Below are 17,236 nucleotides of genomic sequence, written 5' to 3' on the forward strand. Positions count from 1 at the left end.
TGACGAGTTGGCGAGGCGGCGATCGGCGACCAAGCGACTAGGCGACAGGCAAGGCGATGAGGTGGCGATCGGCGAGGACGGTAAGCCCAGCTGTTCGGTTAAAAGTTAGAACGACGAAGCCGTTGTGGAATTGGTGATAAGGAAAATTGCACTGCAGCATGTAGGCTTCAGGCTTGTAGGCGGTTGAGTTCGGTTTTTATCGAAGCATTGGTAACCGTTTTTCGTACCGAATCCAAAACCGTTTTTATAATTAGAGCATCTGTTGTAATTTTTTATTATTTTTGAGAAGTTTCTTTTGTGAGTATTTTGTAAGTGTGATTAGAAAAGAGAAACAGGCCTTGAACAAGGACACTGAGTCGCGACCGGAGGCAGACACTCTTATCGCGGATTGCAAATTCCTTATGAGCAAAATACAGGAGTTGGAGCTGGACCATGTACTTAGAGAAGGGAATCAATGTGCAGATTACCTAGCCAACATGGGTCAGACCATCCACTGGGGGACTGTTATCCTGAATCAACCACCAGATGGAGTCATTGAGATCCTTGACAGAGACGCCATGAACGTCGCTACAAGAAGGATTCGCTAGTTTTTTTTTTTTTTTTTTCCGGGGCTTAGCCCCTCTTGCGCACCAAAAAAAAAAAAAGAAAAGAGAATATGAGAGAGAAGAGAAAAATGAAAAAAAAATTAAATAAACTTGATTAAAAAAAAAAGAAAAAGAAGAAGAATATAACTTTTGAAGGTTGTAATGCACCTAGCGGGCGTGTGCACTGGGCACAAGTGTGACAACTACGCATGGCTGTCAAATGTGGTATAATTTTGTTGCGGGTCCCAAATATTTAAAAGAAACTATTCACTTGCAGGATGAACTTCCTTCTTCTCTCTCTTGCACTTCTCTCCATCCACAGATGTAGATAGGGGTGAGCATCGATCGGTTTCGGTCGGTTTTCGGTTAATAACCGAAAAAATATTAACATTTCCATAACCGACCGAAATAACCGAAGTCATTCTCATAACCGAACCGATCAAAAATCGAAATTCTCGATCGATTATTTTTAATCGAACTTAATTACCTAACGGGCTATAATTTCTTTAAAAAATTAGAATAAACATTATTAAAGCTAAGCAATTTGTAAATTAGTGAAGCAAATAAGTTACACTAGTACATACACTACATTCTACGGTACTACATGTTAGGCTGGCCTCATCCCAGCAAGTGAACCACTCGCTGGGTGAGGTGGCCAAAAATTAATATATTTGTTTATTATGTAATTTGCCACCTAGATTAGCAAGCTTGCTGCTGCAGAAAGCTGCCTGACGCGACTGTTTTTTTGTTTTGTTTTTTTTTTTTTGTTTTTTTTTTTAAGCTGACATATTTTGTTTTCCTTTTTTTTTTTTTTCCTTTTTGTTTTTTTTTTTAAGCTGACATATTTTGTTTTCCTTTTTTTTTTTTTTCCTTTTTGTTTTGTTTTGATAATCCATATGTTTTGTGTGTGTGTATATGTATATATTTAATGTTTGTGTGTTACGTGATTTTTGTTTGTTTGTTTCTTTTTTTTTTCTTTTTGTTTTTGTTTTGTTTCTTTTTTTTTTTTGTTTTGTTAATATTTTATATAAAAAAAATTGTAATATAATTTACATTCCGTTATATACATAGTACAAATAATTTTATAAATTGGTTTTTAAAATTTACAGTTTTAGATTTTTAGTATTGTTATTTTTAATATTTAAAAGTAATTTATATACAAAATTATGTTTTGGGTTTTCATTGTTATTATTTTTATATATTGATATAAATTAATAATGTTGAAGAGAAAATAATATTTATTGAGAAAAATATATTAATTTTTTATAGTGATGTGAAATTGGGTCCCACTTTTAAAAGTTGAATGGATTTGCAGGGATGTAGTGTGAATAGTAAATGATTTGCAAATGGGATGATGTGGAGGTGGGACCCATTTTTGAAAGTGAGAGAAAATTGCAGGGATAAGGTTAGCCTTACTACAGTCTACTGTACTACATGTCTATATTGCAGGGATAAGATTTAGGTTCTCACTTTGTAGTTCACAGGTTCGCATCGGCTTAATATTAGGCTAAATAATTAATTATATTATTTTTGAATGATTATAGGCTAGGCATATAGGTTAAAATGTATGCGCTTACCCTCAGTTTTTCGGTCGATTTAGTTATTTTTGGTCCAAAATTGATAACCGACTGAAAAACTGAAATGATCGAATTTTTTTGAACACTGTAACCGAAAACCGAAATTTTTGGTCGGTTCTGTTATTGGTCATCGATTTTTCGATCGGTCTTTATCTTTTGCTCACCCCTAGATGTAGATGCTCTAATAATAATAATCTTTTATCTTTATCTCTTTATTTTATATATATATATATATATATATATATATATATATATATATATATATATATATATATATTTATACACACACACAACATGATTAGCCAATGGAAATGGTTCAATTTTCCGCCCAAACAAAAGGGTATAGCCGTAGAGTAAATAGAACAATTTGCTATTTGCATCACCTTCATAAAAGTGAGTCAAACATTATGTTCTTATTTAAAATATTTATTTTTTATTTTTATTTCAAATTGTGATAGTATAATAATTTTGTCTATAATTTTTTTTAAAATTATGTTGTGTAGTATCTAACGTTTAATAAATTTTAATGATAAAATTAATTTTATTTTTTGTTATTATAATATTCTTTATAACTCAAATTTTTTGTATGTATTATTTTACCTTATTATAACAATATAAGGAATTAATTTTCAACAACAATCCCTCGCCAGCGAGGTGTTTTTTTTTTTAATGTTTTGGTTTTTTAATTTTTAAATAATTGTTTGATTTAAATTTATTAAAATAATATTTCTAATTTCAATACTTTTTTTTTTTTGAAAACTCTAGTTCCAATACTTAATTTTTTGTGTAATTAAATTTCTTAGTCAACATTGATATTTGTGGGATGAAACTATTGGTAATTTGGACGGCATATAATACTAACTGGACTCATATGACTCTATATATATGTGTTTGTTATGTATATGTATCGTTCACACAATTTATAAGCCATGAATGGTTGGATAGAAGATTTTTTTAGTTACAATGATCAAAATCAAAGCCATTTTTTTAGTTACAATCATCAAAATCAAAGCCAATGACATTATGAGGTATTTTAAGTTGTTATTTGTACGAAATATATTTTATCATATATCCAAATATATTTGTATTATTTATATATATATTCTGACAAACATTATTAATGAATTGTTATTTATTTCTATATATATTGTCAAATTTCATTACTAAAAGTTGTTATTTGTTTGTCTGTTTAGGACAAAGATCCAATCGAACTTCATGATGACAATGGAAATAAAAATGATGATCAGATGAACGCAAATCTCGAGGTTGAATGCGAATTTTCTACTAAAATGGTAAAACTATAAATAACTTATTATTATTTATATATTATAAATATCAAATAATATTTTCTACTTGCATGGTAATTTTATTATTAATAAAAATAATTTTTTATTAGACGTTCATGTCTCGCGAAGATTTAATTGAATAGGTTCAAAGAAGAGGTCGAATTCTCAGATATATTATTGTGATCAAAAGGTGTGGAAAAAAATTCTTACAATTATATTTTAGTGTGACCGTGGTGGTAGGGACGGTTCGAACCGAACCGTGCACTGTTGGAACCGAACCGGAACCGGAACCGTACGGACGGTTCCGGTTCCGGTTCCAAACCGTGCATAACTTATATATTATATATATTATATATACTAAATAACTAAATAACATATTATATATATTATATACGGTTCCGGTTCCGGTTCCAAACCGTGCATAACTTATATATTATATATATTATATATACTAAATAACTAAATAACATATTATATATATTATAATATATATATATTATATATACTAAATAACATATATTATATATTATATATTATATATATTATATTATATATTATATATACTAAATGACATTTATTATAATATAATATATATATTATATTATTACATATGTTAGAGGAGATAGGCAGATAGCGCATCAGCGCCAATTAGGTGATGCAGCAGTGCATTTGCACTGCTGCGTCACCTAAAATTCTAAAAAAAAATTTAAAAGAAAATAATGGAAGTCCGGTTAGAACCGGACTATAACCGTCCACACAAGGTTTCGGTTCCGGTTCGGGCTATTTTGGAATAGCGAACCGGCGGTTCCGAACCGGAACCGAACCTTGGGCACCTCTACGTGGTGGTTCTTACTAGCAAAAAAAAAAAAAAAAATCTCATCAAAAAACACAGGCACAAGAAAAATTGCATGATTATGTACTCCACATATTATCCTTACCCTCCAACAACCATCAACATGCATGTATTTCCCCTCCAATTTGAATGGACAATCAATTTTTCTTGTGCCCGTGTTTTTGATGAGATTTTTTTGGCTCATAACGATTTTAGTGCACACTGCACTGTCAGGTTTTAGGTTAGTACTCTGTCGTTTTGTTGCCTCACATGAAGAAATGGGTATGATTCCGTGACCCCGAGAATCTTCTCTCGAAATGTGGCCAAACACGACGGTATCCAATAAATTAGACTTCAGCACTTTAACAAATGTTGTTGGACTAGGTATTGCAACTGAACTATTGGAATGAAGAAGCCCATTGGACTTCTTATGCGTTGGTGAAACGCACGTGTAACGCCGCACGTGTGAAAATACTACTGTTCTTAAAAAAACAATCCTTAAAAAAAGAAAACAATTCAGTATAATCAAACCTTGCTAGCTAAGAAAAAGACTAATGGGGTTTATTTATATTTGCGTAGCCGTCATTAACACCATGTTTCAATAGTATGATGTTAGACTCGAGTCTCTAAGCCTCTGCTCAACACATTCATAATTACTTTATTATTTGACTAAACTTCAATATTATATCTTTAATCTATTTTACGTACTAAAACTGGTATCCCGAAATCCCAAATTGACTAAATCCACCAATTATCATCCTACATTGACTAGAATAGACTAAAGGAAAATACCAAATAAACACGTATACACTACTAAAATAAAATTAGATAATGAAAAAACAAGAGGACAATTTGATCCAAAACACAACACATATAGTAATTACATATTGAAAGAGACTGTGTTTGCCTGTTTGGCATTTTGCAACGTAATTGAAACCAATTAATTTGATCGGAAATTTTGAGGCATTCTATTGCCACACCCTACTACAACGTTATCCAAAGACACACATGCATATGCATTTTCAAAAAAAAAAAAAAAAAAACACACACACACACATGCGTATGCATATACGTATACAAAGTAGTTGTAGAAAACTCAATCCTTAAACCTTTTGAAATTGTTGTTTAACTTGTTTTCTGTTTTCTCAAAAAATAAATGCCCAGATCATATCAGATCAGATGCAATGTAAACTTAAAGACTTTAGAGGTAAGAATTATTTTTAGTATTACCTCCATCCTAATTAAACTATTGTTCCATCATAAAAGATGGTGGCCTGGTACTATGCTACAACCGTACTTGTCTTTTTATTGAAAGACTAGTGCTTTACGCGTGCAGCACTCGTGCGACACCCGTGCGGTGTCTGTGCAAAGTTGACATAACTATCTCATAGATGTTTTTTACCATTTAAAAAAAAAAAGTCTGACTAATTACTGTACTATGATCCCAAACTTGCAGATGAACACATAGCATTCTCTCTCATTTTCGCTCTCCAGCTTTGTTGGCAATAATCTGACATAATCCCAAGAAAAACCCATTGGTAGGGTTGCTCTAATGGATTAAAGTAGAAGAAATTGTTTACAAATGATGGAATTATTCTTGAATCCTTGGATGGATCTGAATTTGTTCAGGTTCTGAATTCATAATGGCAGATAGATGCCAAGTAAAGTATGAGACAGCAACTACACGCAACGCAAATGGGGGGAGGGAATGTACGGAGTGTGTGTAAATCATTGAAGAGGTGCTATAGGTGACAAATTAGTTGTCAATTTAAACATTTTTCCTTAAATATCTAAAAGACTCATTTCCATTTCTGGTCCTACTGTTATTGAGGCATTGTCAATTTTAGTCCATTTCATTAATTTTTGCTACATTGCGGTCAGTCTTATTTAGTTTTTGTCACTTTTAGTCCACCGTTAAAATTTTTGTCAAATGACAGTCCAAAACAGGAGTATTTTGGTCTTTTCATGCTTTGATCATCTCTTTTACTCTTTTCAGTGGTTTTCCTTACACATTTTCATCCCATGAAAAGGTCCGGCCAAAGCCATGACTTTGTAATGTGGCTCACATGGCTTTCGCCGGACCTCTTCATTTGATGAAAATGTGTAAGGAAAACCACTGCAAAGGGTCAACGAGATAACAAAGCATGAAAAGACCAAAAATACCCCTATTTTGGACGATCATTTGACGAAAATTTTAACGGTGGACTAAAAGTGACAAGAACTAAATAAGACTGGTCGCAATGTGACAAAAATTAGAAAAGTGAACTAAAATTGACAATGCCCCAATAACAATAGGACCAAAAATGGAAATTACTCTATCTAAAATTATTTGGTGCTATAGCCTATAGGTGACAAATTAAATAAAATAAATAAATTGAAACCCAGGGGTGACATCGTGATTGTCTAGAAATTTGAAGACTATATGAATTCTGAACCTGCAATTACTTTTAACTACTTTGCCAAATCGCCGCCACTTTCATATCCAGCAGCGAGGAAAATGGCGGTTGTGTGGTGTTATACTTATACCCTGCCATCACAGAGCAAGGTAAAACCAAATTGAAGGCTCAGCTCAGCAATTCTCACATTCCATAGCTAACATTCATTCTTTTCAACCAATTCTTCTCCACTAGATGGCGCATGGCATCCACTGCTGCTCAATGAATAGGCGGAAGCCTGAGAAGCTACAAACCCAGGCACCAAAGCTGTTGAAGATTGCGGTTAGCGCAGCGACGCAACTCCTAAGCCTCTTATCTCCTCCTCACAAACACAGGTTCTTCAATTTGTCGTATCCTCTCATATTTTCAAAATTAGTTTTAGTTATTTCACTCAAAATAGTTTATTATAGTTTCTATTGGTTGCCAAATTGTCCTCGTTGAGATCTGTGCCCTGGATTGGGTCGGGTCATAAGATAGAAATGTATTATTGAAAGAGGAATTGTAATACTTTTAAATCAAAATGTACACTTTCTCTCCTTATAACTAACAAACACTCCCTTATTAGTATTACATTTTAATCTTAATTCTCACGGAAGACGGTCTCAAACAAGTTTTTGGCTATTGGATCTGTATTGATACTGCTATACTATAATGTTACTGATGAAAGTGATAATTAATTGATTCTTTGGTAGAACCAGCATATCCTCTGTAAGTTTTCGTGTTTGCAGGCTGGATGAATTGACTGGTGAAGGTGGAAATATTGAACTCTCTGTTTCTGATGTTGACGATGTTCTAACGATTATTAAGGATGATTATGAAAGAGAGTATTTTGTTACAGGTACCAATCTGTATTTGTTAATAGTGCTTTACGTTTAAGCAGCAATTTCTGCACCTGCCATGAAAGTGAAATAATGACGGACAGAGGAGCTAAATTGTATATCTTGTTAGCTGGATGAGTAAGATGTTTTTTTTCCTGCATTCTCAAGCTGAAGAAAAGATCGATTATGTAAAAATGGATAGGTCAGTAGTATCTAACCACAGCTCTCACGTGAATATCTGGCTGCACCAATAGATGTTGAACGGCTGTTATTGGATCATATCTTCTACCATATGAATATCTTGTATTCTTCTAATTACCATTTACCAAACTATCAAATCCCTCTCAAACACAAACTCCTTTATCTTACCATCACATCACTATTTGATAAGAAAATGTTGATTTGCTCTTTACACATTGTAACAGGTGTTTAAAATAAGCTTTTGTGACTGAATGAGTATTTTTGTTGAATTCAGGACTTTTCACTAGTGCAATTTATGCAGAAGATTGCACCTTTGAAGATCCAACTATTAAATTCCGTGGTAGACTTATTTACACATGGTTATGGGCTGTTATAACAGTATTGCTCTTAGCTATTTCATTGATGCTATACACAATTTATTTTTGTTGATTGTTTTGTAAAACTTTGCAGTTTTGAACCTCAATCATATTCAACTTATTTTTTTATTGCGTATAGTACTGAATGGCCCATACTCTTCCAATTTAGTAGCATATCTTCTTACCCTTCCAGGAGACCCACCAATTGACTTTCTATTATTTTCTACTGAAACTTCTCTATCTTCCTACTGGCTGGACTTTGGATTATAACTCCTTTTAGGGCCTTCTAGAGGGGATGTCATTTGCAAATTTTAGAGGGGATGTTCACTCCATGGCTTACTTTCAAATGTTGGGACTAATTACAATGATAAAAATAAATAGATACCAGTATATCCTCTTATTTTTAAGTGATTATGTTGCATACAGCTTCTCTGTCATGGCATATGATATTGGCTTATGCCATGTCATATGACCTTTCGGATTATTAGTAGTCCAAACAGTTCTATAAGTGTCTGACATTGTTTAGTAATTATATGACCTCTTAAGAAAACAGAACAAGTAAAGCTTCTTTCCTTTTATAATTTTTGTCTAAAAGTCAAATCCTAAATTTGAAAATTGAAATAATGACGAAAAAGATAAGGTGTCTATTGTCTAATCTTTTACTTTGCCATCCAGGAAGGGACTTGTACTCACGCAACTTGAAATTGCTTGTTCCATTTTTTGATACCCCCTCGATCAAGTTAGAGAAGATTGAGAAGGTAACATATGACACATTCATCTGATATGGAAAATACTTTTTTATTTATTTAAATACTTTATTCATGCTTCATGGTATATATTGGCATATTGCTAAGGATGCAGCTTATTTTCATAACGCAGCATCTGATTTCAGGAAAAAAGGTTTGAAGAATCATGCCAACCATCTAACTTGTTTATTTTGTTTCGTTTCGTTTTATTATCGTGTACAAACTTTCAGAGTAAATGACTGGACAGTTGAGAGTTGAGACATAGCAGATAGAATCTCTTGTTACTCCCTTAATAGTATTTGTTTCACCCTTTTAAATTGTTTACATTATTACGGAGTAATAATCAAGAATATATATTTACTCATTAATTTATTCTTGGAAAGTTTGCTCATATTGTTCTAATCTTCCTCACTCGCCTTTGACTAATGGTGGCCACTGAATTATCACTCCAGCTACTAAGAATCATGCATGTAGCTTATAGAAGTTTGTCCCATTCTTCATGGTGTCTTAGCTAATTTTATACTCTCTATCATTTATCATTTTCTTGTTGAGTTGCTGTCTTCCTTAAATGTAGACAAATATTTAATAGCTTACACAGGAGTTTGCTACTCAACAATCTTGGCAGCATTAGTCTTTTATTTATTTAGTAATTGTTAAGAGTCCCACATTGAAAAAAAAAAAAAAAAAGAGAAAATATATGGGTTTATAAGGCCATAGTTTAGACTAACTAATTGATTGGACTCAGTTTTTTGGTGTGGTTTGGCCGGTGCTTAGTTTATATGGTTGTTCCTGGTGGTTTATAAGGTCATATGTTAGATTAGCTAATTGAGTGGATTCTTTATTTTTTATTTCAGTGTTTTCATTGTTATTCATATGCAGGGTGCCAATAGCAATGCAGACTTCATAATGGCAACCTGGAAGCTCAGGTGCTTCTCTTTGGTACTTTTATGCGGAAAGATTGTCTGATGTCAAAGTTTTTTCGTTAATTTCCTTGTTGAGTTATTGAGCATCCCAGTTTCAATTAAGAAGTTATCCCCTTATTTTATTTAAAGAAGACGACCTTAAATATATCACATATGTTGGTGTAATCTGTCAATTTTTTGTTAAATTCTTACAAGCAAAATATGGTATTAGTCGCTCAATCTTAGATGTCCAAACCCCGATTAATTTGCAGAACATATCTCAAGCTTCCATGGAAACCCCTCATATCAGTGAATGGATGCACAGTTTATGACTTAGACAGACAACTTAGAGTATGTACAATGAATTCCTGACATTTTTCTTATGGTTTAATTTGGTGTATCTTTAACACTAAAATTTAATGTTAATGTGCAGGTTGTGAGGCATGTAGAGAGTTGGGACATTTCTGCTCTTGAAGCAATTGGTCAGATTTTTACTCCTGGCTTTCAAAGGTCTGATGAATTCTGACACTATAATGAAAGGACATTGATTGTAGTGCTTCTTGTATCATAAGTAACCCTTCTGCATTATCAAAAGCTACATAGGAAATCAGGACACAAATGTAAATGGGAATTAATCAAGCATAAGTCATAGAATTCCAACAGGGAATCAGGGAGGATATTATACTATTTACTTCCCTATACAATGTATGAGATTATAAATAGGAGTCTTCCTTAGTGTTGATTGTTGAGACAGGCAATAGTAATTAGAGAATATAAGAGCTAATTATAGTTGGGCAAGAATATATTTTACAATATCCTTGTTGTTTTTAGTCCTTTCAATTCAATTCAATTCTTCATTGTTTCTTCCTCAATTGTTCTTTACTCTAAGTATCTAACAAATTGGTCTGACTTACAATGCAATGATTAATGACTTACAATGCAATGATTAATGATTAATACGCAATTGGATTCTCATGTTGAATTGTTAGAGAAGAACCAAGAGGAAATACATATGGAAATGGAGGAAATGCATATGGAAATTGGGTTGCTGTGCTCTGACATGAATCACCGTATGAACATTATAGAAGGTATGCTTGTCAAGATGTCCAAACTGCTCTTTTCATTGCACGGGAAACGTTTTGCAGAATCTAGTTTCTCTCCGATGGTTGCTCTTGGCGGAAATTCTTCTTTAGGCAATATCAATTATGCACCGATACTATTACAACAGGTTCCTTTGCTTAATCCTTCACTGCAGTCTTGCAATTTGGAGATACTGTCACGGATCGAGTAGGATGTCTAGCTCGAGCATATCCGTTATTTTCCAATCGATGCAACCATGATGATTTGAAGGTGCCAACGATTTTCATCAGTGTGAAAGGACCAACACTCCATCGGTTTGATCGCTTCAACAGTAATAGCCGTTTTTCACGTGAGGTCAGTTTACAATAGAACTTCTGGAAGAATTCAGTGGTGAACTTCTCGGGCTTCCGATCGAACAATTATGCACGCTTCGCTAAACAGGTACTATAAATGAATTTGCAAATAAATTTAGAGCTCGTGTTGCCCAAATTCCTGGTTTGGTGCCTCAAACTCAACTAGTGTTGTTCCTCAACAGACTTAAGTCAGCAATTCGTGTGCACCTCCAACCAAACAATGTGACAGACATCGGTAAGGGTTGCTCATGCTGTAGAACGCGAGTTGGAGTTCCTCTCTGCTGGTTGGTAAGGGTTGCTCATGCTGTAGAACGCGAATTGGAGTTCCTCTCTGCTGGTTGTATTCTTGAGCGAGTGGTTGAAGATGATGACAATTCCCATCAAAAGGACTTCTATTGAGTTTGGATCGTCTTCTAAGCAAAATTTAGCCCATTCTTATGTATTTACCCATCCTCAACCCCAATCTTTATAAGAACAATTCTTCCTAGTTAGAAAAAAATCACAAGTCACAACACTTCATACCATTCCCAAACACGATCTCCACACTTCTTATTTGCAATGCCACTCTGAGCATATAACAAAAGTAGGCTCGTCAATACTCCCACCGCGAGCATATAACAAAAACAGTTGCTTTCCATGTCGAGTGAGTTGAAGTCGAATGACTTGGTGTCATGCATGAAGGCCTCCACTGCAGGGCCATCAACCAAAGCTGAACTCATTCTTCTCTTCTCAACTTCAACGTGGAAGAAGAAAGATTGCGTGGTTGTGTTAATTTATGTATATGCAGAGATTTGAACCTATTTCTAGCTTATCAATCAATTTTGATTTGTTTGACTACTATTAACTATTTAACAAGTTAAATAGTCAATATGAGTGTTTGGTTAATTAATTTTTTATAACAGATCAAAACCGCTAACCAATCAACTAATCAAACCTGTTAAACCTGTTAATCCAATCAACTAACAGCTACGAAGTATTTGCCAAATATCTCATTTGTCAATCTACTACTTTCTTCATTTGGGGTATGAGATTTGGTTGCAGTTAAGTAACCAAGTCATGGGATAAGGAGAATGAGTAGTTTTATTGAGAATTCAAGGAAGGTATTATACAAAGCACAAAGGATGTCTCTCATAAGGTTCAATACATTATTCATAGTTTCATACATACAAACATACATAAGAGGCATAAAATATATGAAGGATCTCAGAGTAAAACAGAACAGCTAATTCTCCTTCTGCTGCTTATCCAAAGCAGCATTGGCTGCGGCAAGATCCTCGTCCAGGAATATATCCCACTGCCCCTCCCACTTGATGAAGAACTCCGTGTCCTCCCAATACTTCACCCGATGAACATCCCCCGCCGGCGTGAACAAGTAATCCCCCACCCCCAAATCGTATTTCTCCCCTTTGCTCAAATTCCACACTGTTTTCCTCCCCTGCACCACCACCACATCATGCCCAAACGTGTGGTGATGACCCGGTTCCACACTCCCACCCTTGAACTTCACAAACGCCGACGTCGGCGTCTCCCGCACTATGCTCATTGACCCGCCCGGCATTATCTCAACTCCCGTAAATTCCCGGTTCTTAACCAGCGAGCATAGCATACACGCCGTGTCTTTCTCCGCATTTTTCGGCGTTTCTTTCTCCGCGTTTTTCGGAGTTCCGATTTTTGACATTTCGGGGAGGGAACTATCGAAAAACGATTCGAGATCTGAAGGCCAAGGGTTTGAGCCGGAGGCGGGGCAGGGAGATTTGAAGGGAGTATTGAGAAAGGAATCGAGAATTTGCGAAGCGACATCGGGGGAAGTGTTCATGCCGGAAACGGCGAGGACGTTGCAATTGTTGATCGATCGGGCGTTGATGGCCTCGCCGGGGGTGAGGCAAGTGGCGGCGTAGACGCCGGGGAATTTGTTGGCGAAGATGGCGACTCCGACGCCGGTGCCGCAGGCGACGAGGCCTCGAGTCTCGATTGATGGATCGGAGGTAGCGGCGGCTTGGCTAACGCGGCGCCCGATTTCTTCGCCGACTGAGTAGTACTTGTCGGTGCCTAGGTCTTGGACGTCGATGTTCAAGGCGCGGAGCTGAGCTACCAGGGTGTCCTTGAGGTCGCTGCCGAAGGAATCGGCTCCGGCGATGATCCTAAGGCGGCGATCGGTGGAAGCCATGGAGACTGTGTTGAGTGAAGAGAGTGGGCGCTGGTGAAAGAGTTTTGTTGAGATAGATAGATTCCTCGGAGAGAAAATTACAGGGGACCGCTAAATATACAATGAATCTAGACATTCGCTATTTATTTATTTTTTGGACCATGAGGTGTTTCAGATTTTTTTTTTCGAGTACATCCGATTAACCTCAGTTCGTTCTGGGAGGCACGAGAGTTGGTCCAAGGAGAATCGTAGACATTCGCTATTGACATCACTTGTAAGTGAAGTTTAATTACTTTTTAGTGAAAGGGTCACATTTGTATGGAACAATTTCACGGATCCTTATTTGTGAATCATGTTGAATCAACATGCAAATGTTATATTTATATGCGCAAATGTCATACTTATGCTTGTAATACTAATCAAGAATAAAATTTTTGTCATTGATAAAAATCCATGTAATCCAAGAAAAATGTGGAAAAATTATTGGAGGGGCTCCTAAGAAAATCTCAAAAAGTAATTTTTCTGTATACAAAAATTAAGTTACATATTATTAAAACTTTAAAAAAGATACAAATAATGTACTCCGTAATTAATTAGAATCATACAAACTATAGGATGGTAGTACGTAGCCAGTAGGGGATGGAAATGGGAAAACCTTACTAACATACCGGAGAGTATTAGGCAGCACTTATTGGATGCCAGAAGCTTCTGGTATGTTATAATTCTCCATCACATTTGCGTATATGTTAATCAAAGGCTTTGAGACTAACCTGCAGGACCCTGTTTGGAGTAAGCTATGGAATATATCAAAGTCCCCAGACGTTTCTTTGGAGTACGCCCCATGACCGGATACCTGGACGGCAGCGTCAAAACGGAATCATTATCCGGCTAGAGAAAGTTTTTTGAATTGAATTTCAAAATGTGATGGAAAAAATAATCGGCCAAACAAAACGTAAGTTAGCTTTTATCAATTTTTAGGCAAAGAGATGATTACTGATGATTACTCCGTAGCTAGTGATGATTATTCTGTAGCTTTCAATCATTATTCGAATGATCAACTTTTATTTTAAAACATCAATAATTAGTTAGTTATTAATGTTCAGAATGATTAGTTATTAATGATTAATTAATGATTATATGGTTAATTGATTGGTTGCATGATTTTTTAATTATTTATTCGAATAATCAACTTTTATTTTAAAACATCAATAATTAGTTAGTTATTAATGTTCGGAATGATTAGTTATTAATGATTAATTGATGATTATATGGTTAATTGATTGGTTGCATGATTTTTTAATTATTTGGATTGATGATAATAAAATTATTATTTTGTCATACTTGTGCAATAATGATTATTGTGAATTAAAGATAAGAGCTTAAGAAAGGTAGGGTACCAAGGAGTCTTGCAGAATACTGGAGATCGATGGTGAGTAGTTGGAAGGTCTTATATATGGGCAAGACAGAGTATATATGAAGCTAGAGCCATATATCGTCAAGTGTATGGAGTGAGCTTAATTGGCAAAAAGGTCTACGTTATATTGAAATCCAACATTGTTCAATGGATTCAAGAAGGAGCCATGGGTCATGGTCCAATTCGGCAAGTGTATTGAGAAAGTTAGATGGTGGCTTGACATGAATTAAAGGATTTGTATCGGTGTCGTCTATGGCCTCGGGTTCTCCTCCCTTTCTGATCAAACAAATATTAAGTTTGTTATGATATTTGGAGTCAAGCTCGAGTTTCAAGTACCGAGTCTTTCTCGGTCCGTTTAACGATCCGGATCCAGGGTCCACTTGAGCTACCCCATTGGGTTAGGCTAGGCTTGTTTACACCCATATTAGGAACCATCTTCTTCTAGATTGAATAAATATGAGACCATAGGAAGACCTTGTGCAACATGATCAACTAAAAATCAAACTTGTGATGTTCATGTACACAAATTATGTTACGCCCACTTGATCACCGCTTCTAAAGTAGTTGGAGGCATATTTGAACCTTATTCCTTTTTATTTTTTTCTTACTGTAGTTTTAATTAATTTAAAGTCAAATAACTATTGCGGGGATTTTGGTTGCAATGTGAGGAATTAAGTACGAAAAGAATTGTAATCCCGGGGAGGAATAGTGTGAGAATTTAAATTTCAATATTTGATTTGTATGAGTAGAATTACTGAAAATTTCAATTTCAGTGTCTGGTATCCGTGGGAATGGGAATGAGAAAGGTATAAGTAGTATAAATACCAAAATGCCCATACTTATTATTATTATTATTAAGTAAATTTGTGTCAAAACTATAATGCAATACAGTTGTTATTTGGACACATTAAATAATATAAACTTGTTTCATTATAACATATATATTTAATAGCTTTCAAAATTTACTTAACCATGCAACGTTAAGCTTCATAAGCTCACATGCATCCAATAAACTTCATAAAAATAAAAGTATACAACTAACTTAAATATAATAAAATGTTAAGCTTTTTAAATGCTTAAATAATAATAATAATAATAATAATAATAATAATATGATACATTAATATTAAGCTTTTACAAAGTAAAAATTACTAATGCAGTCCAACAAGTGCTGAACCCTCAACCTCTCATGACATTAGTACCATTTTCTTACACTATGCTAAATAATCAACTTAATATTATTGTGCAAGGTTTAATAAAATTAAGATGAATATTAAAGTTGGATGTGTTGAGAATTTTATTTGAACTGTAAAAAAAAAAAAGTATACAAATTAAAATAAATGTATATTGATAGAAAAAGTTAATAATGACAATTAAAATTTTAATCTCTATGTTCTTATTTGTAATTTTCTAAAAATTAATATTTTAAAAATATATCTGATGTAGTCATGTAGTTTATTTAAATTTTAAAAAACCAACACTCAATATGCTTCTTAATTAAATTGGTCACATTGATATTAAGTTCATTTCTTAATTCATAGTAGGGGTGGGAATAGGCCCAATTGTTATATCCTGCACCACGGTGCACATAGCAATGTGCACCACGAACGTAAACGACGTCGTTTCGATGTTAGTGGGCGCGGACGCGAATGACTTCAGGAAATTCATTATATATAATACACATAATCATTATCTAGAATACACAGAACGTTTGCCTAGAATACACAGAATGTTTGTCCAGAATACACAGAATATTGACACAAAATACATAGATGCTAGTGGACGCGGACGCGAATGACTCTAGGGAATTCATTATCTATAATACACATAATCATTATTTAGAATACACAGAACGTTTGCCTAGAATGTTTGTCCAGAATACACAGAATATTGACACAAAATACACAGAATTCATCCTCCTAACATTCGAATGCACAAGCACATCACAACCTATGTTAATAACATGAATACACAGAATATTGACACAAAATACACAGAATTCATCCTCCTAAACATTCGAATGCACAAACACATCACAACATGTATTACTAACATGAATACACAGAACGATTACCTAGAATACACAGAACTGTTGCCTAGAATACACAGAATGATTGCCTGTAATATACAGAATATTAACATAAATGTAGACACCGGCCAAACCGGGAAACGTGATTTTAAAAAAAAACGGACGATTAGTTTACAATGTTCAAAACGATGTCGTTTACGTACATGGTGCACATTGCTATGTGCACCACGGTGCACGGTATAATTTGCCGAATATGCCAGACCCCTTGTAGGGGCCTATGTTCGGGCCTAATTAAAGCCTAGTTAGGCCTAACTCGTTTAGTAGAAAGGTCAGCTTCAGCCAATTTCAAAAGCCTATTTAACTAAACAGGCCGGCCAGGCCTATATATACTAGGCTCGGCCTTCAGGCCAACAAGCCTGGCATATATATATATATATATATATATATATATATATATATATATATATATATATATAT

At 34.5% G+C, this 17,236-nt stretch overlaps 2 protein-coding genes across 7 annotated transcripts; one reads left to right on the plus strand and one right to left on the minus strand.

Moving 5' to 3' along the window:
* Window positions 1-6,690: 6,690 nt before the first annotated feature.
* Window positions 6,691-12,010, plus strand: LOC115999729. 6 transcript variants are annotated; one of them, XM_031239625.1, is made up of 11 exons: window positions 6,691-6,824; window positions 6,910-7,049; window positions 7,443-7,552; window positions 8,008-8,073; window positions 8,765-8,847; window positions 9,715-9,761; window positions 10,010-10,088; window positions 10,171-10,247; window positions 10,727-10,825; window positions 10,931-11,258; window positions 11,353-12,010. In XM_031239625.1, the coding sequence occupies exons 1-9, from the start codon at window positions 6,702-6,704 to the stop codon at window positions 10,794-10,796; spliced, it is 795 nt and encodes a 264-aa protein (XP_031095485.1). In that variant the 5' UTR covers window positions 6,691-6,701; the 3' UTR covers window positions 10,797-10,825; window positions 10,931-11,258; window positions 11,353-12,010. The 6 variants fall into 6 exon arrangements, with proteins under 6 accessions (XP_031095485.1, XP_031095484.1, XP_031095483.1 ...); XM_031239624.1 differs by having other exon boundaries at window positions 10,966-11,258; XM_031239623.1 differs by having other exon boundaries at window positions 10,993-11,258.
* A 222-nt stretch (window positions 12,011-12,232) lies between these two features.
* LOC115998230 (DNA damage-repair/toleration protein DRT102) lies at window positions 12,233-13,420 on the minus strand. The gene has a single exon (XM_031237729.1). It carries the CDS (start codon window positions 13,335-13,337, stop codon window positions 12,393-12,395), a length of 945 nt encoding a protein of 314 aa, XP_031093589.1. The 5' UTR covers window positions 13,338-13,420; the 3' UTR covers window positions 12,233-12,392.
* Between the last annotated feature and the right edge of the window lie 3,816 nt (window positions 13,421-17,236).

This window comes from Ipomoea triloba, chromosome 12 (assembly GCF_003576645.1).
Source record: "Ipomoea triloba cultivar NCNSP0323 chromosome 12, ASM357664v1".
Taxonomy (NCBI): domain Eukaryota; kingdom Viridiplantae; phylum Streptophyta; class Magnoliopsida; order Solanales; family Convolvulaceae; genus Ipomoea; species Ipomoea triloba.